At 41.1% G+C, this 22,478-nt stretch overlaps 1 protein-coding gene and 1 long non-coding RNA gene across 6 annotated transcripts in view; one reads left to right on the forward strand and one right to left on the reverse strand.

Moving 5' to 3' along the window:
• LOC147132618 (uncharacterized) overlaps positions 1-22,478 on the reverse strand; it is a 385,135-nt gene that overhangs the window by 158,905 nt on the left and 203,752 nt on the right. The gene's annotated exons all lie outside the window — the stretch shown is intronic.
• Positions 1-22,478, forward strand: part of phf14 (PHD finger protein 14) — a 103,530-nt gene that overhangs the window by 15,319 nt on the left and 65,733 nt on the right. For all 5 annotated transcript variants that reach the window (XM_086014567.1, XM_086014568.1, XM_086014569.1 and 2 more), the window contains 7 exons: positions 634-745; positions 7,520-7,657; positions 8,701-8,847; positions 9,005-9,275; positions 13,936-14,042; positions 17,362-17,457; positions 21,688-21,794. In XM_086014567.1, coding sequence (XP_085870693.1) covers positions 634-745; positions 7,520-7,657; positions 8,701-8,847; positions 9,005-9,275; positions 13,936-14,042; positions 17,362-17,457; positions 21,688-21,794 — 978 coding nt within the window. The remainder of the gene's footprint in view (positions 1-633; positions 746-7,519; positions 7,658-8,700; positions 8,848-9,004; positions 9,276-13,935; positions 14,043-17,361; positions 17,458-21,687; positions 21,795-22,478) is intronic.

A 22,478-nucleotide genomic window follows, 5' to 3' on the forward strand; every position in this document is an offset into this window, starting at 1 on the left:
AGACGTGCTAACCAGTCGTCCACCGTGCCGCCTGCATAGAACATATTCTTGAAAAAAAATATGCTTGGGTTGATTTACGCTTTAAATAATTAAATGTTTCTGAGTAAATAAGATATAAATATATTTATTTATTTATTATAAATAAATAATATTTTTTTAAGCATTATTCCAATACACAGTTGAACCTTGAATTGTGAGTGCACTGGCTTAACTCATTCACTGCCATTGACATGTTTATTTGTCTTTTCACAGTCCAGCCATTCAATCCCAGGAATTTATTTATATTTTTTTCAATTTTTTTCAAACGTTAGAGTAAAAGAGGGTCTGAAAATGTCTGGCAGTGAAGGAGTTAAGAGTTTTCAGAGTTACGAATTGGTTTATTTTCTTTTTTTCTTTTATTATTACTTTTTTTATGTTGCAGGCCAAAATTTGAGGTGCTAGCATGCTTCAAATAAATCGCTACGAAATTGAAGCAGCGATTGCCACAACTTCTGCACAGTATTGCGCGTCCTTATCACAGTTTGTGATTTGACTAAATTGAGTTACGAGCTCAGTCACGGAAAGAGTTAAACTTGTAATTAGTTTCCCTTCACAAGTTTCAGTCATTTTGATTTTGTTCTTCAATCTTTTCAGATGGGTGCATGTGGTATGCGCACTTTATGTTCCTGGGGTTGCGTTTGGAGACATCGATAAACTACGACCAGTGACTCTCACTGAGATGAATTATTCAAAATATGGGGCCAAGGTAAGTAATGTTTCCATTTTCATGTCTAATGCTGTGAAAAACTATTTTCCCCTTTTCTGATTTCAGTTTTTTTTTTTCATACTTTCTCACTTAAATGCTTCTGTCAGGATAATCTGTAAGGTTTCCAGAAAGAGGTCTATTTTACAAACGCAGACCAGGATAAGAATAAAAAAAAAAAACGGTTTTATTTACAGAAAGAACGCAGGACCGACAAAGTATAAATTAAGACGCTGGTTTCAATCAACCAGGAAAAACGTGAGAAACAAAAAGCACTTGCAAAAGGCAAAATAGGATTTAAACGGAAATTGCTTGTTGCTAAAGAACAAGAAAACCCAAAACACGTATAATACAACTGAAAGTAATTCTAAGGAAAAAAAATATTACTTACACGAAACTAGGCAAAAACGAGGCAAGAGCAAACGGGCAAAACCATGGAACATCTAGAAAAATCACTTGGCAACAGAGTCATGAGCAAGGCGAAAGATCCTACAGAGTGCAGTATGCCTGACCGTCCTTAAAAAGTTCACTGATTGAAAATGCAGCACAGGTGTGCTGCCAAGGACAGGCCCACCACTCCAGCAGGAGAAGGAGGCTAAAACTAAACAAATCCTGACAGTACCCCCCCCCCCCCACCCCTCCTTCAACGGACGCCTACTGGCGGACCACCTGGCTTGGAAGGGTTGGTCGAGTGGAAGATGAGAAGGGATGGATCCAGGAGCGGGGAACCCACTGCCCCTCCTCCGGCCCATAGCCCCTGCGCCTGGAGTCCAGTGTCTCCTTCACCGTGTACACCGGATCACCATCAACCAGTCGGGGGGGAGGAGGCGGGGCGGAGGGAGGAGCCAAGGCGCCAGGATTGGCCAGGCAGGATGTTCACTGGTTCAGCCATCTCTTCCGCGGGGCCATGAATTCGGGAGAGGGCGTCGGGTTTCACATTCTTGGATCCTTTGCCATAGGTTAAAGTGAAATTGTACCTGGTTAACAACTGAGCCCAGCGTGCTTGGCGTGAGTTAAGTCTTTTGGCGGTGCGAATATAGACGAGATTCTTATGGTCCGTGTACACGGTGAGAGGCTCTTTAGTGCCTTCTAACCAGTGTCTCCATTCCTGTAGGGACAGAACTATGGCCACAAGTTCTCGGTTTCCCACATCATAGTTGGCTTCGGCAGGGCTGAGTTGATGAGAGAAGAAGGAGCAGGGGTGGGGTCTGTGGTTGACCGGGGAACGCCGGGACAATACGGCCCCCACTCCTGAATCCGAACCGTCCACTTCTACCACAAATTGGAGATCAGGGTTAGGATGGCGCAATATAGGTGGACTTGTAAAGGCTGTTTTAAGGTCTAGGATTACACTTTCAGCAGTACGATCCCATCTAAAGGGGATCTGGCTAGAGTTGAGACGAGTAAGAGTCACGCTCTGCGACTGTAATTCTTTATAAATCTACGATAGAAATTCGCAAAGCCTAAGAATCGCTGCAACTGTTTTCGAGTGGTTGATATGGGCCAGTCCACCACGGCCTGAGTTTTGGAAGGATCAGCTCTAAGCTGTCCTTTCTCAATTATGAATCCCATAAATTGTATAGAATCTACATGGAATTCACATTTTTCTGCTTTAACGAATAGCTTAGTTTCTAATAGGCGTTGCAAGATTACAGTGGACGTGCTGTTGGTGTTTTTCCATGGAGCGCGAGAATATCAAGATATCGTCTAAATACAGTGGTACCGCTACTTACGAACGTCTCTTCATAACAAATTTTCAAGTTACGAAACGTATCAACAGGAAAATATTGCCTCTTGTTACGAAAGAAATTTCAGGATACGAAAGGTAAAAGTATGGGCTGCTACTCGCAGTATGGGCTGCTACTCGCAGTGTGGGCTGCCACTCGCAGCTCCAGAGTTTCCTGAACGCAACATACTCACAGCTGCTCTGCCATTGGCTATTACCTGGCATCTTCCTGGCATCCCATTGGCTAAGAGGGACCTCTACCATATGTGTCTATCTGTGTAGATAGACAGGTAAATAGATATATATGTGATAGATATGTCTATGCAACGTCCTCATCATTCGTCCCTCAGGCTATGAGTTGTTTGGATAGTTTTACGTGAATTAGAAACGAGGAAAAGAAAAATTGAGAAAATTGGGTTTTTTGGCCATACAAACAAAGCAAGAGATAATAGAAAAGTATGAAAAAGGGATGCGTTCGGTTGATCTCGCCAAAGACTCTGACCGTAATGTATCGGCAGTCGCCACGTTATTAAATCAGTTCTTTACCAAACGCCAGGCAAAAAACACTTCTGAGAGAGAACATGAACCAAAGAGGGCGAAAAGCGATGAGGAAAGCAATTAAAAGGTAAACGACCATCATTTTTATTCTTTACTCTATTCGTTGTTTTTTTTACATTATGCACAACTCTCATTTATTGCGCAAAAATCTAATTGGAACATGTATTCGTTACATGTTTTGATGCATTTTTATGCTTTATAAAATATCTGAATATTGAGGGGCTTGGAACGTATTAGGGCATTTACATGGAAAACACGTCTCTACTTACAAAATTTTCTACTTAAGAACTTTCTTCCAGAACCAATTAATTTCGTAAGTAGAGGTACCACTGTATACAAAACAGAGCACATTTATCATATCCCTCAGTATCCATCATTAATCAAGTTCTGAAAAACAGCGGGAGCATTGGTCAGACCAAACGGCATCACCAGATATTCAAAATGTCCTAAGGGTGTTTTGAAAGCAGTTTTCCACTCGCCACATTGGTAAGCACTACGTAGGTAAAGTTTGGAAAAAACAGTGGCCGACTGTAGTCGTGAAAAGGCGGAATCTAGCAATGGGAGTGGATACTTGTTCTTGACAGTAATTTCGTTAAGTCCTTTATAATCCACACATGGGCGCAATGATTTGTCTTTCTTTTCGACAAAGAAGCACCTGGCCCCAACAGGGGACTTCGAAGGCCGTATAAACCCAGCTGCCAGGGAGTTTGAAATATATTCTTTGAGGGCTTCCTGTTCCGGTTGTGAGATATTATATAATCGGGACGCTGGAAGAGGGGTGTTGGGTACTAACTCAATGGCACAATCATAGGGTCGGTGTGGGGGTAAGGACTGGGCACGATCTTTACTAAAGACTTGACGTAAATCGTGGTAGTCTACTGGCACATGGTCTAAACAAATTTGCTCTTCCGCACAGCCAGACATGGTTATACTCCCTTTAGTGGCTGACCATAAACAATGAGCATGGCAAAAAGGGCTCCAATTTTCAATAGAAAGGTGGTCCCATGCAATGACCGGATTATGCGTTCTTAGCCATGTTAAACCTAATACTATCGGGGCTGCTCTGGATGCCATGAGAAAAATCTTTCTCTGCTCCACACTTATGAGCTCCTCCAGAGTCGAGGTGTCATCATGAACAGTGAGTTCATCTTTTAAGGAGGAACCTAATCCGCGATGAAAAACGGTGCGCCGTCATCAAAACCGCTTTCAGCTGCTAGAATTCGAAAAGTCATTGAATTGTCGGCGACTGACTGACTGCCTTGGACGCAGTCTAACAGCTGACCTCCGGCCTCTTTTCGCGGACCGGGTGGTCAAACACCCGACGAATTTCCGCAATACGCTCTGGAAAAGGGGACCGAAGCTCAGGGCGTACGTTGCTCACGGCTATAGCCCATGCACTAGCCTGGCCAGTCAACAGACTCATCATAAACGCTATTTTGTTACTTTCGTAAGCGTAAGTGGAGGGTTGTTGGTCGAAGATTAAGATACACTGATGAATAAATTGACCACACAAGCCAGGTTCTCCACCATACCGGGAAGGATGAGGTAAGTTAGGTTCTCGAGCCGCACCCATGGGCAGGTGCAAATTGGTAGTGGCAAGGTGGGGGTCACGGGGTGGTGGGACCAGGGAACTAAACTGCGTGACGCGGGAACCCACCTAGCCCAAATTGGTGGGCTAGGTGGGCGCCCGCGTCACGGAGTTCCGCCAGCGCGGTCTGCTGCTGTCCCACTAATCGTCCTTGACTGGCCAGTGCATGCATTATTTTATCCGGGTCGGCAGAATCCATGGTTGGATCTCTCTGTCAGGATAATGTGCAAGGTTTCCAGAAAGAGGTGGATTCTACAAACGCAGACCAGGATAAGAATTTGAAAAAAACTGTTTTATATTCAGAAAAAAGAACGCAGGACCGACAAAGTACAAATTAAGACGCTGGTTTCAGTCAACCAGGAAAAACATGAGAAACAAAAAGTGCTTGCAAAAGGCAAGATAGGAGATAAACGGAAATTGCATGATGCTAAAGAACAAGAAAACCCAAAACATGTATAATACAACTGAAAGCAATTCTAAGGAACAAAAATTGGTGATGTGCTATTTGGGTCGAATCTCTGAAGCCTGTGCCGAGTAATGTAGATGAGTGGTTCTTGAACGGCGGGTCGATTCGTGTGTTGATGACGTACGTGGTGACGTTTGAAGCCCCGCGAAGCGGGTGTACCACATGACTGATTCAGGAAATGATTCACTAGGTTTGAGTGTACAGTACAGCTCGCCAGTTTTCTAAAGCTGAGCCGTGATTGGTCGTTACCTGAGCCCTGGGTAGTTGTGATGTCATTCTCAGTCGACTGAAGTGACAAAATGGGCGCCCCTCGAGATGGCTAAAAACGGGTGGATTAACTCTTATTCCATAAGCGCAATATTTATCACAATGCCTTGTTTCAACTAGTGAGCTTGCATAGAACATATTCTTGAAAAAAATATGTTTGGGTTGACTTTCCCTTTTAATCGAGCTAATCTTGCAGTGATAACAGGTGACACTGCCTTGACAATGACAATATCGACGTCTTTGTAACAGAATTACCACTTGATTTTTTAAAATTAAAAATAGTGCTTCTATGGCACTGACACTTTATTTTTACATTTTTGACTGAAACAGTAAATCAGAATAAACTCGTTCCTGTGTGAAAGCCACATGTCTAAGATTATGGAATTATGTTTCTATCTGCTACAGAGACGGAGATATTAATTATTTTGTAGGTATTGAATTTCTGGGAAAACTTCAGGTTTTAGAGGGTGAGTCTATAGTCGCCCTAGGTTTTGGGGAGCTGTTGATCCAGGCGCATTAGGCCTTAATGGATTAAACTGCCTCAGCTTCACCCAGTATGTCACGTCGCACACACACGCAGACACATCTTGGACTTGGTCTGCTCCACACCATCTCTCACCATTCATAAGATCATCTTCAAAGACAAAGAGAACACAAAGCAGTGTCCAGCAATCATCAGCTAAAATATTTGACCCAATGGGATTCTTAACACCATTCTGAAAAAGGGTGAAATGTTTTTCCCAGGATATTTGGCAAAGGTGCATCGGTTCTGATGACAAGCTTCCAGATAATCTCTCTCAAGGTGGCAACAATTATGTCTATAACTCCTACAGATTGATAAAACAAACATTCCCAGATGTTATGCACGGATAAATTCCCCACATTTTACTGAAGAGAGAACAAACAGTTGGAAGAGAAATTGGGACCAAGTTGATTGCCCAAGTCAAAAGTTGTCTATCAAGAAACTTACTCTTACATGCCTTGAACTAACGGGAGCTCTGATTGCTGCATTGTAAAGCAATTTACTTCGGGCAATGGACATGCAACCGAACCAGGACTTCATTGTACTCCAGTGGTTTCGCAGCTTAGCAAACAAGTAGAAACACTTTGTGGCAAACAGAGTGATGGCGATCCAGTCATTGACCACACCCGAAAGCTGGTACCATTGTAGTCAGAAGATCAACCCAAGAGATCTCACCACACGGGGTCAAACAGCCTCAAAACTCCAGGAAGAGGAGCACTGGTAGTCAGTCCCAACAACTTGATCATAAGAGTTATAGATAGCTATAACGGAAATGAAAGGAAACAAAGAGCGTTGACAGCTGATCACTTCTGTTCCAATTTACAATTCATCACGTGCTAATTTGTGAGCATTCAAGGGGTATGAATAGTTTTTATAAGGCAGTGTATAAGGCTAATTTTATTTGTTTATTCGTTACAAGGTCTGTGGCCCAATAAATCTGGTGTAAAAATGCGAGCTTTTGATGAAAAGAACATGGCATCCGTCAAACATGGTGCATTGGTCTGGTGCTGCTTTGTGTCCTGATGACCTGAATGCAACAACCTGAAACATACCAGCAAGTCCATCTCTGAATGGTTTAAAAATAAATAAAGGTTTTGGAGAGGCCAAGTCAAACTCTGGACTTAAATACAATTAAGGTGGTGTGATATGACCTTAGGGCAGTTAATGCTTAAAGACCTTCTGATATAATTCTTTGAAGAATGGACTGAATAAAAATCTTCCACAGCGATGCAAAAGACACATCACTAGTAATCGTCACCGTTTGATTTCTGTATTGCTACCGAGGGTGGCACAACCAGTTATTGGGTTCAGGGGGCAATTACTTTTTCACAAAGGGCTAGATAGGATTTGATTTTTTCCCTCTTATTAAATAAAATCATCATTTAGAAACTACATTTTATATTTATTTGCATTAGTTGTTTGAGATATTACTATTGGTTTGAATATTTGAAACATTTAAATGTGATAAATATGCACGCAAAAAATCAGCAATAGGGCAAATATTTTTCATGGCATCTAAATGCACTACAGTATAAGATTCATATACTGTTTACTTTCACTCACTAAAAATAGGGGTTCATGTTCAGTATCTTTGAGAAATGATTTTTGGACGTTGAATGTGATCAAATGCAAGTTTTATTTTTTTTTAGGAATGCAGTTTCTGCGAAGATAACCGCTTTGCCAGGACTGGTGTGTGCATTAGCTGTGATGCAGGAATGTGTCGGTCCTACTTCCATGTCACTTGTGCACAGAGAGAGGGGCTCCTGTCAGAAGCTGCTGCAGAAGAGGTCGGGATAAAAAAAAAACACATGCATAGTCACTTTATTGCCATTTTATCAGAGGGAAGAACCGTCTCTGCATGTCGGACCGCTCCTTGGTCATATCCTTGTAGACGAGTGCAGCTCCCACTGCTTCCCTTGCAGTTTTTTTTTTTTTTTTGCGGCTGCCAATACTTTCTGTCGGGCTGTTTATCCTAGAAACCTCAACCATTATTATCCTTGGATGCTTATCCTTGTCGAGCTGGGGCCCTGCACATCTGTGACTCCTCTCGACACATACATATCGGTCTGCAGCTCCTTTCCATCACACGATATCGTCTTCATTAATTGTGCTGGCTGCTTCTTTTCCATATTTCAATCCAATCACTTCAATGTTTTTTCATCTCCTTCAATTTTCATAGTTATCAACACAACTCCACAGTCGTTCAACTTTCTGCCATAACGCTTTGCTTTTGTTAGCCACTATAGCATCGCTATCCTCCACGTTCAAAATGCATCTTTCAGCTTCATCCAGACAAATTTGCAGAGTACTTACTGCGTTCTTGAGCGCATCTATGTCCGAGTACGTCACTGTCGCTCACCATCTTATTCAAAGTCATTCTCATTTTTGTAATTTCTGTGAAGAGATCCCCGTCACAGTTTTTTGGATTAGTTTTAGTGCTAGTGTGATGAGCAGGATAAGCCTACATGATGACTGTAGTCTTAAATGTGTTTGCTTACTTCTGGTTTTCCACTGTCCGTTGTGTCGTTAGCACCACCTAATCCCACCACCACTTACTCATTGTGGTAAGTAAACATTTATGGAGGGTTTACAGTTAAATGTTCTTATTTGTAGGCAGAGGATGGGAGCATACCGTATGTGCTGCCATTTCCAGGGTCCTCCTCACATGACTCCCCACAATGTTAATGCCATGCAAACAAATATAGTTTTTTTTGTTTTCCTGAAAAGTGTGTTTTGGAGATGTGAGGATTCCTTTCGACGCCAGCGAAAAGATACCACCCCCATCCATTTGTAACATTCAAATGAAAGTAAATATTTTGTGATCCTATAGGATATTGCAGATCCATTTTTTGCCTACTGCAAGCAGCATGCAGATCGCTTTGATAGGAAGTGGAAAAGAAAAAACTACTTGGCCTTGCAGTCCTACTGTAAGGTTTCTTTGCTTGAGAGAGAGAAACAGCTCACTCCTGAAGCTCAGGTAAGATGGCACATAGTTTGTATTACATGAGGTCCTCCAGCAGAAGATAAACAGTACAACACTGCTACTTGCTTACTGTAGTTCACTGCACATGTAGTAAACTAAAACTGTAGTTTCCTCTAATTACCTTTCATTTGAAATGCATCTGTACCCATAGGCCAGAATCACAACCCGCCTGCAACAATACCGCACAAAAGCAGAGCTGTCCAGGAACACCCGACCTCAAGCGTGGGTGCCAAGGGAGAAGCTGCCGCGACCTCTGACCTCTAGTGCCTCAGCCATCAGGAAGTTAATGAGAAAGGCAGAATTAATGGGGATCAGCACAGACATTTTTCCGGTGGACACATCTGACACCAATGCGAGTATGGATGGCCGTCGGAAACACAAGCAGCCTGCACTCACTGCAGACTTTGTCAATTACTACTTAGGTAAGGAAATGTGGTCCTCTCAAAGTCCCATGTTATATGTCATTTCATTTGACTATTTCATTTTTTTTTTTTTTTTGGTCCTTGGCTTTTGGTCTTTTTTCCCCTGATGTTTGATATGCAGCACTACTGGTCAAAGTGTCCTCTTGACATCAATTGTATTTTATAATTGTTTAAGTGTCGATGAGTGTGGCTGTTTAGTGCTTGTACTCCAGCATATCATTACACACTTATTTGTATGTATATGTATGTGTATATATACAGTGGACCCCCCGTGGATTCGCATATTGGCAGATTTTTTTTCCTCCAATTTTTTCCACATTTTGCAATTATTTTGTATATTTTTTTTGTTTTGTTCCCCCCCCAATTTTCTCCCCATTTTTCATAGAAATCTCTTGTTTAAAGGGACAGTGGGGCCGGGATGGCCACGTTTTCACTAACAAGTTCATTTCATAGATTTTTTGATCAGGAAAATGAAAATAGTTGTCATTTTCTATTTTATCAATAAATTTGGGAGAAATTAGGAAATAAGCGAGTCCATGAATAACACCCCTTGTTAATGAGCAGAATGGCCGTGCCCCCTACCATTCTATCCTTGTTCGGCCGGAGTCACGGGAAGAACTGATTCCAATCCCTCCATTGGAAATCTTTGTACTTTCATTGCTTATAACGTCCAAAAACAGCGATCAATTGGCACCAAAATTTATGTGGACATCTCTACTAATGCCCACTTCAACATATCAAAAGGATAAACCTCTCCGTGGCTGATTTTTATGAGAATCAGGAAATGTGGAAGTCAACAGAGCTACATAGATTTAGGCTGGGACGAGCGCACACTGCTTCTTTGCTGATCACGGTTAGGACGGGCGAGGCATTATACACCAGTCAGGATATTTACACAGACTGAAGTGGAAATGAGACGTGCTCATTTATTTGGATTTTTGACTTACAACGCGGCGTCTAATTTGGAAGGTAATAGCCGAAATGGTACATTCCAATGTGGCCAATGTGCAGTCACCCTCGCTAGAAATTTTTCTTCGCTGTTCGATGAGGGCTTTCGTCGCTCTCACGCCGCTTCACTCGGGTAGATGGTGGCGGCTGCAAGCAAGCAGGGACACCGCACGTGACTACTTGCGAGGCGACATGAAGACACAGGCTCATCTTCACCTCCACACGCTGGGCGGACAGTAAGGAGCTAATGTTGCTGGGCTAACGCCTTATGTTTTAACGACCTGAAGCTAGTTGGCTATAAGCCGTCCCATTATCCTACCTTTAGCCGGGGAGGGAAGAGGGGGCGTAAAGCTCCAATCTGCCTGCTGCTGCTGCAAGCCACCGTCTCTCTCCCTCCTGAGACACGAGTTTAGCGTCGCTAAATGTCCGAAATATAACCAGTCGGGGTTTGTGTGCGCATTCATGCTCTTGGCCACTTCAGCTTGTGAAAGTGGAGGAGCAATCGCCACGGTATTTTTGATTTTGTGGGGGTGATCATGATGAGATCACGTTTTATGTCAATAAATCCAAACAATTGTGCAGAACACTTTTATACTTTCACAGGTTGAAGTGGACAAGAGTAGTAATGTGAATTTGAATTTTGGTGGCGATCGGTCACCGTTTTAGACAACAGAACTGACAAAGCGAGCAATATTACCACGCAGGCCTTCCTCGCGTGACGTAGACGGTGAGACCAAAAACATAACATATTTTTGGGGCGGGGAAATTTGTCGTAAACCTAATCACAAAAAAAGCCCTTAAATCACTAAAGAGTCTTTTGAGGTGGGCATTTTAGTACTAATGTCATTTTTACATGCAAACCTATTATATAAGTGCCAATGTTAAGCTCACCCAAGTGTCCCTTTAATGTTTAATTTTAATAGTTTTTGGGTTTAAACGCTTCGGCTGGCTACTCATGCAGCTAGGCAGGGTTGGGAGGGTTACTTAAAAAAAAAAAAAAATACAGTTACTTGTTACCTGTTAAAAAATATAGATAGTAACGTAATCCAAGTACCATAATTTAAGAAGAGTAATGTAACTCATGTACTTTTAATTACTTTTGGATTACTTCAATACCAAATATGTTTAAAAAGAAACCAATAAAATCTGCATGAAATATATTTTTATGTGCAGTATTTGTATGGTATTTTTTCTCTTATGGATGTTTAATATGCATGCTTTTGGTATGCTGGAGGAAGCCTGAGCAACGGCAATTCAGATTCAAAGCTCAAGTACTGTGAGGCAGAGGCTATAACTTGTTCACCATGCTGCAGAGATGAGTGAGCGAGCGAGTGAGTGAGTTGGATGGATGGATAGAAGTTGGAACACACTTTCATAATTTTGATACGATGATAAGCGGATTGGATAATGGATGGATGGATGTGACAACTGTGAAAAAAAGTTTGTATTTTTTTATTACTGGTGACAAATTTAGCAGATGATATTGGTAATATGGCATTTGGATAGTAAGGTTGTGGATGATTTGTGACGAATCAATCTATTGATTCGTCACAGGATTCATGACAGGAATTAGTGAAATATTTACTTCTAGCTCCAAACGTAACCGGTAGTCGGGATGATGGATGATTTTGACAGCTCAGACGTTTCTTTGTAAATGTTATTGAAAATGAATAAATAAATCCAATGAATATGATCCAAAACAGTCACCGTCCATTCCCTCTGAGTCACTTTTGAAACTGACCGTGTTTAGACCAACACATACACAGCCATTGACCTGTCTTATTTATTCGTTGATCAACAAAAACCCTGTATTGTATATAAAATATGTAATGTGATCATTTATCCACTTACTCCAGGAAAGCTTGCTTGGTCTACACGAGCAATCGAGGACTAGACTGCGCCATTCCTCTATCTGCATTAAAAATGCAGTCCTGCAAAGTAATCTACATTTTTAATAAATGTACCTGCAATCTGATTACAGTTGCATTTTTTTGTATCCTCAATACGTAACACCGGTACAGGTATCCCATTACTCTCCAAGCCTGCAACTATGTTGTAGAGTTTCTCCTCTTACTATGTGACACACAGCAGCACAAGTACAGACAGCCGTCATGCACTGTGAAGTTGTCGTCGACGGATTGTCATGAGCTGAAATGTAATCGCTGGTTGGCTGCTGGTGGCCGTGACGGCCAGGACGCGCCCAGAAATACATCGGCCGTTCAGGAAAATTCACATTGGCATCCCGATGGCCACCCCGCCTCTGGTCGTGATACACAAGAACAACAGGATGGTCAAACACTGACCGAGTTGGAGAGTCATTATATTCTTCCCTCTCCAATCAATCACCAGATTTCACTGCTTACAATATTATAGACATACTGTAGGTATAAATTAACTTGACTGAGATTTGTGCTGTTGTTTGTGTATGAATGTATTTTGAATGGTGAAAAATAACCTTCGCGGCCACTTCTTCGGAAAATGGTAAATGGGCTTTCACTTGTATAGCGCTATTCTACCTTTGTTACTCAAAGCACTTCACACTGTTACCGCATATACCTACTGATAACGCAGCATCAGGAGCAACTGGGGGTTCAGTATCTTGCTCAAGGACACTTCGACATGGTCAGAGTGGCCCTGGGGTCAAACCCCCAACCTCTGGTTTGGGAGACGACCACTAGAACCACTGAGCCATGCCACCCCCGCCTCGCGTAAAATGACAACACACACATGCAATTAAGAGCCCATACCATATACGGTACCTTTTAAAATGCATCAACTTCAAAAACAGGCATAATGTCAATGCCACATACTACCATTTAATTAAGTCCATCACTGTCCATAATTTGGTTGTTGTTGTTTCCAGAAGATGGCACTCAAAATCTACTACTTTAATTTACTGTATATTTCCAGCAGAACGACTTTAGTAAGTTGAACCGGAAGTTCCATGGGTTCGCTGCAAAATATGATTTTTTTTTTTTTTTTTCCTAGGACGACCAAGCTACCTGTCAAGCAGGGGGTCCTGTTTATTGGTCATTCACATTCAGTAAAAGAGATTGATACATGTTTTTACAGTAGTTGCACGCTATTTATTTAATTTATTGTTTCATCGGAGTCATCAGAATTTTAACGGCGCACAATTCAGCTATAGGCATGACATATGTTGCAAAGTGAATGCTGATAATTAGTAGGTGTCTACCGTGCATCCAAAGTAACGCAACATAGATGATGGCCATTGTTTTAATAATAGTCATCATTCAGCATTAAAAACCTCTTTAATTAAAGCTGAAAGTCTTTGCTTCAATTACATCATAATTTATTTACAATCACTTGTTTTTGTATGTAAAAATAAATAAAAACAAATCAACAAACCATACAGTCACTGTCCTAATACTTCTGGACCTAACTACTAAGTTTAGGTGTTTTTTGTTATCAAAGAAATTGTGGTGATGCAGTGCTTTGTTTGCTTTGAGCGTACTTATAGCTTGTGGAGTCTTGATTACCAAATTTGATTCTTGTCTAACAAAATGTTTTTTCCCTCTTAAATTCATGATTGTGGTGCCAAATGAGGCAGGGATGGCATACCTGCAAATAACCTTAAAAGCATACGTATTTATCAAGAAATATAATTCATATCTGCCATTGGTACACTAAGATGTGATTTTCTTGTATAGACTATGATTTTGCTGTTGATTTTTGTCCCATTGATATTCAGAGCGTAATATGCGAATGATCCAGATCCAGGACAACATCTCTGAACAGAAGAGTTTAAAAGACAAGCTGGAGAATGAGCAAGACAAACTGCATGTGGAGTACAATAAGGTGAGCAGACAAACTAAACCATTTGGTTTTTATGAAACAATCAAGTGTGTTCTTGAATTAATTGAGTTAATCACAATTTAAAAGTCAATTATAGATTTTTTTTTTAGGTCACATTTTTACCAGAAAATAATTTCAAATTACACGCATACACGGAATTACATTTACTCAAACGAAGTTGACGAAGTTGTGATCAAACCATTATTAGTAGTTCCCATAAAGCGGGGATGAATCCTCATTACTAATTATTAAAATTAACGTTAATAACATATATATCGTTTCTCAGTCATCCAGACAGCTAGCTGTTTTCAGTTTCAAGGTAAGTCAAACAAATTTTTATACGCACATATTAAAGTGGGAGGAATTATTGTAGCAACTAAGACTCAATTTAGTTGCAGAGCCTTTCATTGCAATAACTTACAACCTAATAATGAGTTTGCGGTATCCTCCCCACACAAATGTTTTTTTTTAAATTTTATTTACTGCTTATACTGTATGTGTATCTAGAGTTCAGTGTTGGCTCTCAAGGCATACATACAATGGAGAAATGCTCTTGGAACATGAAGAACCTCACCACAAGTTTTCATTGGACCTTCTTGACTTACGCTTTCTGGTATGAGACCTGACCAACACCAGTCTGCATGCTGCTCAAGCACCAAGCCTGAGTGATCAAAGTAGCCGCCAGCTGACATGCTTAAAGCACCGACGGAGAGGTGGCAAGAGAGGCGATCTTCTTGCTAAGCTAAAGGCTGGAACAATTGGACCATCAAGGGAGAGCTAAGAGCCAGCATTACCACCACCCACTCAAAGTGAAATTAGGGAATGCTCTGCTCTAGTATTTACGGAAACCTCGATCAATATCAAAACAGTAGACTTGGCCATCCAGCTTCAAAAGCACACCATCTACCACAGAGACCGCACAGCCACCTTGGGAAAAAACAAAAGTGGTGGAGTGTGTCTTTATCAACAATAGGTGATGCACAGATGTTCAAGGTGACACAAAAGTACTGCTCAACGGACATCATACCTGATGGCAAAGTGCAGACCATTTTATTTATGAAGGCAGTTCAGTGCTGCATTCATGTTGGCTGTTTTTATATCACTGCGAGCAGACAAAAATACAGTGCTAGCTCTTCTGCATGAAGTCATTGATAGACATGAGACTGCAACCCAGACACTCTGCTTATTGTATTTGTTAAGTCTCCTCCCAAAATACCACCAGCACATGAAGATTCCAACAAGAGGAACTAATACACTGGGCCAAGGTTATAGCAACATGAAAGATGCAAATAAGGCTGTGCCAAGAGACCATTTTGGGCAACCTGACTACATATCCATGTTCATCTACCATGGCTACAGGCAGCTTGTCAAACAGACCAAACAAAACTGTTAAAGATTGGCGGTATGGGAAATCTGTTTGCGGAAAAAACACCAGAAGGTGCAGCTATTAGCATTTTTAATGATTTCCTTGGTTTTCCCAAGCACACCTTCGGGTGCAATGGAGTTGTTGCGCAATATCATACCGATAGAAGTGTTTTTCAGGGCAACGGCTGTTTGTGGGTCTTACCGAATTGATCACGTGGGACTCTGGACGGACCAAACCGTGGGAACCTCTGGAAAAACCAAGAGTCATGTGGATGTGTGCAATAGAGAAAGACGCGGTTTGTCACTGTTGGGTACACCAGGTGACATTAGGAAAAAAATTTAAACATTCAAAAGATACTTTCAGTGTCAAATACAAGATAAACAAGGTGCAATTGGATATGAATGCAATCTTGGGGAACATTTTCTCCGGTGCTACACCGATGGTTTAAAACTGGATGGAAGAGTTGGAGTAGGCATTCATATCAAGCACCCGAACAGCGCTTGGTCTCCCGTTCAGCAATCCCTCTTATTGAGTACCGTCTTCAAGGCAGAAGTCTTCGCTATATCAACTGCAACAGAGATACTGCTTGAGGAGGAGGTCGAGCAACGAATAATAGTTGTCCTTTCTGATACTCAGGCTGCTGTTAAGGCAATAGGATGCAATACGGTCACATTGGACACTGTTTTACATTGCATTGAAAACCTGAATGAACTGGGTAAGAGAAACAGTCTTCTCATTGCTTGGATACCCGGTGATCAGGGAGTCCAGGGAAATAAGGAGTCTGATAAACTTGCAAAACCGGGCTCTGAGCTCCTCATTGAGGGCCCAGAACCCTCCATTCCAATCCCGTAAGCTAGCTGTGTATATACTTTGCAGGACTGGAGCATAAAACTCTGGCAATCAGCCTGGGAAAAACATACTGATTGCGACAGAACAAAGGAACATTTTGGATGGCCTTCAATTTGGCTGGGCAGCCACATCCTGAGTTTGTGTGGAAATCAACTGAATATTTTAGTACAATCCTTACAGGACATTGCAATGTCCAGAAACACAAGACACAATATGACTGACGTTTCAGAGACGCCAAGAGACAGTACCTGGTGAAGCTAGAAGGATACTCTAACCACGCTGACTCCAGATGCATGTGGCAGGGCCTCTATCACATCACAGACCTCTAACAGAAGAGCAACATCATCCCGACTAGTAGCAACAACAACATACATTCAGATGAACTGAACAAGTTATACTCCGACTTCGATACATTCACCAGTGACCAAGGCAGAAAGATACCGATAAAGGCAGCACAAAGCCCCTCCTCTCACTGTATCGTCAGCTGAGATGTGCAGCGTTCTGAGAAGGACCAACCCTAGAAGAGTAATGGGCCCGATAACATCCCAAACCGTTTACTTAAAGTCTGTTTTACAGAGCTGGCGGAGCTATTTACAGACCTCTTTAACTTGTCCCTTGCTCACTGATCTATGCCCACTTGTTTGAAATCCACCAACATAGTGACTCATCCCAAGAATCAAATACTTGGGTTTCAGATACCCTTATAAATGACTACCACCCAATTGGAGTCACCTTAGTAGTGACATCAGACACAAGGACAGTTAGCACGGGGCTAGCGAAGGCTGTGTTACCTTAACTAGAATGTACTGTAATGCACTGAAGTACCTGTATTTGCCACCCGCCAAAAGAAAGTCAACACAATTAGGGTACAGTGATTTTTGGTGCCAATCCAAGTCTCAGTTCACGACCACCCAAACTATGAAAAAAAAAAACGTGTGACTTATAGTCCGAAAAATACAATAATTGTTGTTATGGCAGAGGGAAATGTTTGTAAAAATCAAAAGTGAATGCAACTGGTACAGCACTGACAATAATTGTAATATTAAATTGTATGTGGGGCACTACCGATCTAATGTTTTCTCCTGTGTCGTGCATGACTGCATGAAGCTCTGTGAATCTCTAGAGGAGCTGCTAAATGTCAATGGAGATCTACGAAGTGAAGGTCATGCTATGTGGACTCTACTTGGGGACATTCTTGGCCAGGTACCACTACAATCTTTCCACACATATCATTGTCTTAATCCAATTCCATCTCCATGACTGAGAATTTTTTTAAGAATAGTAACATTAAATAGAGACTTACAAACAGGAATATGCACGTTTAATAGTAGTAATGCTACTGTCATGTTTGTTTATGAAACTGTTTTCGGTTGTTTGACCTGACACACGTCTAGTTAGATATGCCAACTGGTAAAAATGCATTCCTCTTCACTTCTGTGGTAACCAATTACCAATAAGGATCATTGTGTGTGACGTGTTACTCATTGTTTGTAAAATTGTTTTTTTGAATCATTGAGATTGTCAAGGTATTCCTACAGTGTTTGCATACAGTACTTCATACTCACAGTTCAATTTACGTGAGAGTCAATGGGATCCAGGTCCCCGCAAAGCACATCTGAGCTCCCTTATTCATGATTCAGAGGTTTTTTTTTTATCATGCTCAAAACGTTTTATATTGACAATAATTACATTTAACATCTAAGAGCTCATGTCTAGGGACGTGGGCATTGAAACGTAAGAGCCAAGTTCTGAGTTCTGTCACCACCACCACCAACAACAATAAAAGAAGACAACTAGATTTTGGAGATATGCTGGCCTGTTTCCAACTTTCCAGATTACTCTCCAGGTACTCTTGAGCAAAGACATCCACCACGCCCATACTAAAGTAGTGCAGCTGTGTGTGCTCTCCTTCGCTCTGATATCTCCCCTTCTATGCCTGCATGTGTGCGATCTGGTTCTCTCTATGGGGCACGACACAAAATATATAACCGTGCGTAACTTGAATTACCCCTGGGCATTATAATCCGTATAATAAAATTTTAGTATTGTGAGGAAGAGTAGTGCAGGCGAGACTCCGGACAAAAGTGAGTGAGTGTGAACAACATTATGGTTTCTTGCCTAGGAATGGATGCATTATTTGCCTTGAGGGCATTGATTGAGAAGTACAGAGAGGGTCAGAAGGAACTGCATTTTGTCTTTGTAGAGCTAGAGAAAGTCTATGACGGGGTACCCAGAGAGGAACTGTGGTATTGCATGAGGAAGTGTGGAGTGACAGAGAAGTATGTTAAAATAGTCCAGGACATAAAGACAGCGGAACAGTGATGAGGTGCACTTTAGGACTGACAGAGGAGTTTAAGGTGGAGGTGGGACTGCATCAGGGATCAGATCTGAGCACCTTCCTCTTGCAATGGTGATCCATAGGGTGACAGAAGAGGTTAGACTGTAATCCCCTTGGATGATGGTGTTAGCAGATGACATTATCTGCAATGAAAGCAGAGAACAGGTGAAGGAACGTTTAGAAAAGTGGAGTCACACGCTGGAAGAGTTCCCTACAAAATTCTCTCGAAATAAGCATGCTATTAACTTGTAACTAAAAAAAAAAAACAGTAAAAAAATAAATCCCACTTCCATGAACCTGGCTATTCAATAATTCTCAGCCTATAGTGCTGCACATTGACAGTGAGTGATTTAGTTGAAATCTACAATTCTAGCATTCACGACATTCTTGAATCCCATGGCCAACTGAACTAAATTTAGAGGCTATTATGCTACGTTCATGCCGGACACACAATATTGGTTAGCGCCGCATGTCTTGCTTGCTTTTGTTCATCGTGCAACTACAGGGGAATTTCTTCGAGTGGAGAAGACAGATGAAAAACAATTTGAACATCAATTATCTATCTGGTGACCAGTGGTTGTGTTATTACTTTGGCTAATGCTAAATGCTATCTTGGATGACAGTTCAACACCTATAAGCAAGTCAATGCACTCACCATTATCCAATCAGCATTTTCACGATATTTTCTGTCTCGACGGCAAAAATGCCACTGCAGTTTGCACATGCACATTTCATTGGTAAGAATGTGATTTTAAATGTTCTCTTTTAAGGTATATCTCTTGAGTGCTACTCAAAGATTTGTCTGCATCATGCTGTCAGAACTAGGGATGTAACGATTAATCGAAAATTGATTAAAATATATTCAAACCGATTTATCGAATAATCGAATTTGAATAGAGACTAATCGAACTCGGACATCTCAGCACTCACAAGCCCTATACAGCAACACCTAGCAAAAGACAACATATTTAGGTCATTAGAATATACTAGAGTGCTAAATGATGTCTTTAATTTCTTTTCCATTCCAAATGCATACCACATTTTGAATGTGTAAATGAAATTATGCGCTTACGACAAACATCAGTGCGCACTGCGTTTGTGGATGGCTGCGGCAGCACACTAGCGCAAAAAGAAAAGCTTGGTAGTGATTTTTTAAAAATTGAATCGAATTGAAAATCGGGACCTGAAAATTGAATTGAATCGGGGCTTCAGTGAATCGTTACATCCCTAGTCAGGACCATCAACAATGAAAAGGAAAGTAAAGCCCATTAGGACAAAATTTGCTTCAAAATGTAAACCTAAGCTGTCGTTCCCAATTCACAACACTGAGATAATATACTCTGAATGGTCGATGCAAACAGTGAAATTTGTTCTTTGAGAGTCCCTCATTACTCCATACAGAGATCCTAACGTAAAACATGCACCGATAAGTGTTTTCATTGAAAAGAATAACAGACGTTGTCAGTAATAGTAGCAACCAAAGAAGGCTGCCCTCTGGCTTCGAGGGGGTGAGAAAGAACGAGAGAGGGGGGGGGGGGGCGGTGTTCGTGACGCGAGCAGGGAGGAGTGAACAGAGAGAGATACAGATAAGCTTAACATCTCCTCCGGCTCACTTGTAGATGTATTCAAATAAAAAGCTGGTTTTAAAAAATTCACAACTCTGAGTGACATTTCCACCTCTAAAAGCACCAACTCTGAACTATTGAATACAGGCACCAGGTTTGTTCGAACGTATTGACCAAATTTTGGCTAAATGCGAAAGATAGAGCATTTCAACCCCCCCCCCCCCCCCCCCCCATAATGCCACATGCGCAAGTATGTGGCATTTTTTATGGCTTTATTATTTTGTCTGCAGTATGATTTCTGTTTGACATTTTTCCCTATAATGCCACAGGATGTTGACTTCCGCATGAGCATTATGGCATGTGACATTGTGGGAAAAAAATATGTTGTGTAATCTCTACATTGCGGAAATGCATCTATCACGATCGTGGAATGTATCACCCCTGAAAAGTGAGGAAACACTAATTGTATTAACTCATTCATTGCCAGACATTTTCAGACCCTCTTTTACCCTAAAGTTTGAAAAAAATAGAAAAAAAATAGAAATAAGATCCTGGGATTGAATGGCTGGACTGTGAAAACACAAGTAAATTCATCAATGGCAGTGAATACATTCAAATACACATTTTATGAGATTTAAGGTTAAACAAGTGAGAGGGACAGGTAGAGTGCAAACCATTCTCATGCTATCTTTCCGCTCAAGAAATGAAACCAGGAAGTGATAATGATAATCAACTATGAATGAAGCGAGGAAATCATACATAACTTTTATTGGAAGGACACCTTGTGTTTCTAGAATGGTTATCATGGTTTGGGGCATAGCCATCCTGATGGGGTGCTGATTCCAGGTTAGGGTTAGGGTAGATATCTAAAGATCTTTCCATCCTGTGTTTCGTAATATCCTAGTGTTTACATTTTTTGTGTAAAATGGCCATGTAAGACTTCGCCTAAGGTGGCTAATTTTACCTGTATTTGTGATTTTTTAAATTTTTTTTTTAAAGATAACATTTTGTGGGCATCTTTGTTTCAACACTGTATTTGAATTTGAATTTTGTGAAGTCATGTTCCAATGTTGTACCTTGTGCTGAATGAAATTTCCTTTTCACTTCATTTCAGTTCCCTTTTGATCCCTTTTTTTTTTTACACCTTGTTATTAAATCGTTTTTGCACCACAGTTTGCCCTTTGTCATTTGCAATTTTTAAAAATTAATAAATATGAGCCTAGGTTATTAACCTACTTGTTGAACTATAATGAAAGGGACCCTTTTTGTAACGTGGTAATGAGCTAAGTTGCGTTGAAATTTACCACTACTTGTTTTTTGAAAACTTGAAAAAAAGCCAGAAACAATAGTTTATCTTTTACCAAAGAATATATAGCATATTCTGTTGAAAAGGTTGTAAACATTATCAATCTGACACATTTTGTCAACACTACAAAGGCATTTCCAAGTGCAAGACTGTGGTTCATATGTGGAACAGGAGTACTTTTGGAACTGTGCAACAGAACTATGATTTTGTCTGACTTTCCACAGAAATTAAACACCCCAGCTGTTCTAAAAGCCCCCAAAGAGAGGAAGTCTAGCAAAAAAGAGGGTGGAACTCAAGGGAAGCCATCCAGCCTGCCAGCAATTCTCTACAGGTGGGAAATCACACACATTGAAATCTTAGTGCACCTACTTTATAAATACCAAGTACCAGCGGCAGAAGCAACAGGACGTCTTGCCATTTCCTGTCTTTCGACAGCAATTTGGACTATGGTGTGAATGCTAATTATGTTGCATTTACCTGCATTGTGGCATAAATGACAACCAACTCAAGGAAAAGGTCTGTTACGTGACAGTGGTTTGACTCTAGCTATGGCCACATATGCCAGATTCACAAAATGACAGAAGAGCACAACAGAACGTTGATGTCCCCACATAGTCTAGTTACAAGTTTGAATGCTATGCAAACCAAACATGTGAATAGCTGAGACTGTGACAAGGAGACAGTGGAGGACAGTGACAGTGAAACCTACTACATAAATGAAATACTACTGGAGATGACAGTAGGTTCCGGTTTTGCACAGGGTCAGAAAAAAAAAGGAAACGCTTTCACCACTTCACAAATTAATGTCAACTCAGTTGAAATGAAAGTAGACACCAGTGCAAAGTGAAATGTCCTCTCCGTAAAACCTTTTGGGAAAAGAATACATATTATTGAACCAAGCACCCTCATTACGGACAATGGATGTCAGTTTACAAATCAGCGTTTTAAAGATTTTGCAGAGTAGTGGGACTTCAATCTTCTGACAAGCAGCCCTGATTATGCCCAATCATACGGA

The sequence above is a fragment of the Filicampus tigris genome, chromosome 18 (assembly GCF_054856515.1).
Source record: "Filicampus tigris isolate MCC_2025a chromosome 18, RoL_Ftig_1.0, whole genome shotgun sequence".
Lineage (NCBI taxonomy): Eukaryota > Metazoa > Chordata > Actinopteri > Syngnathiformes > Syngnathidae > Filicampus > Filicampus tigris.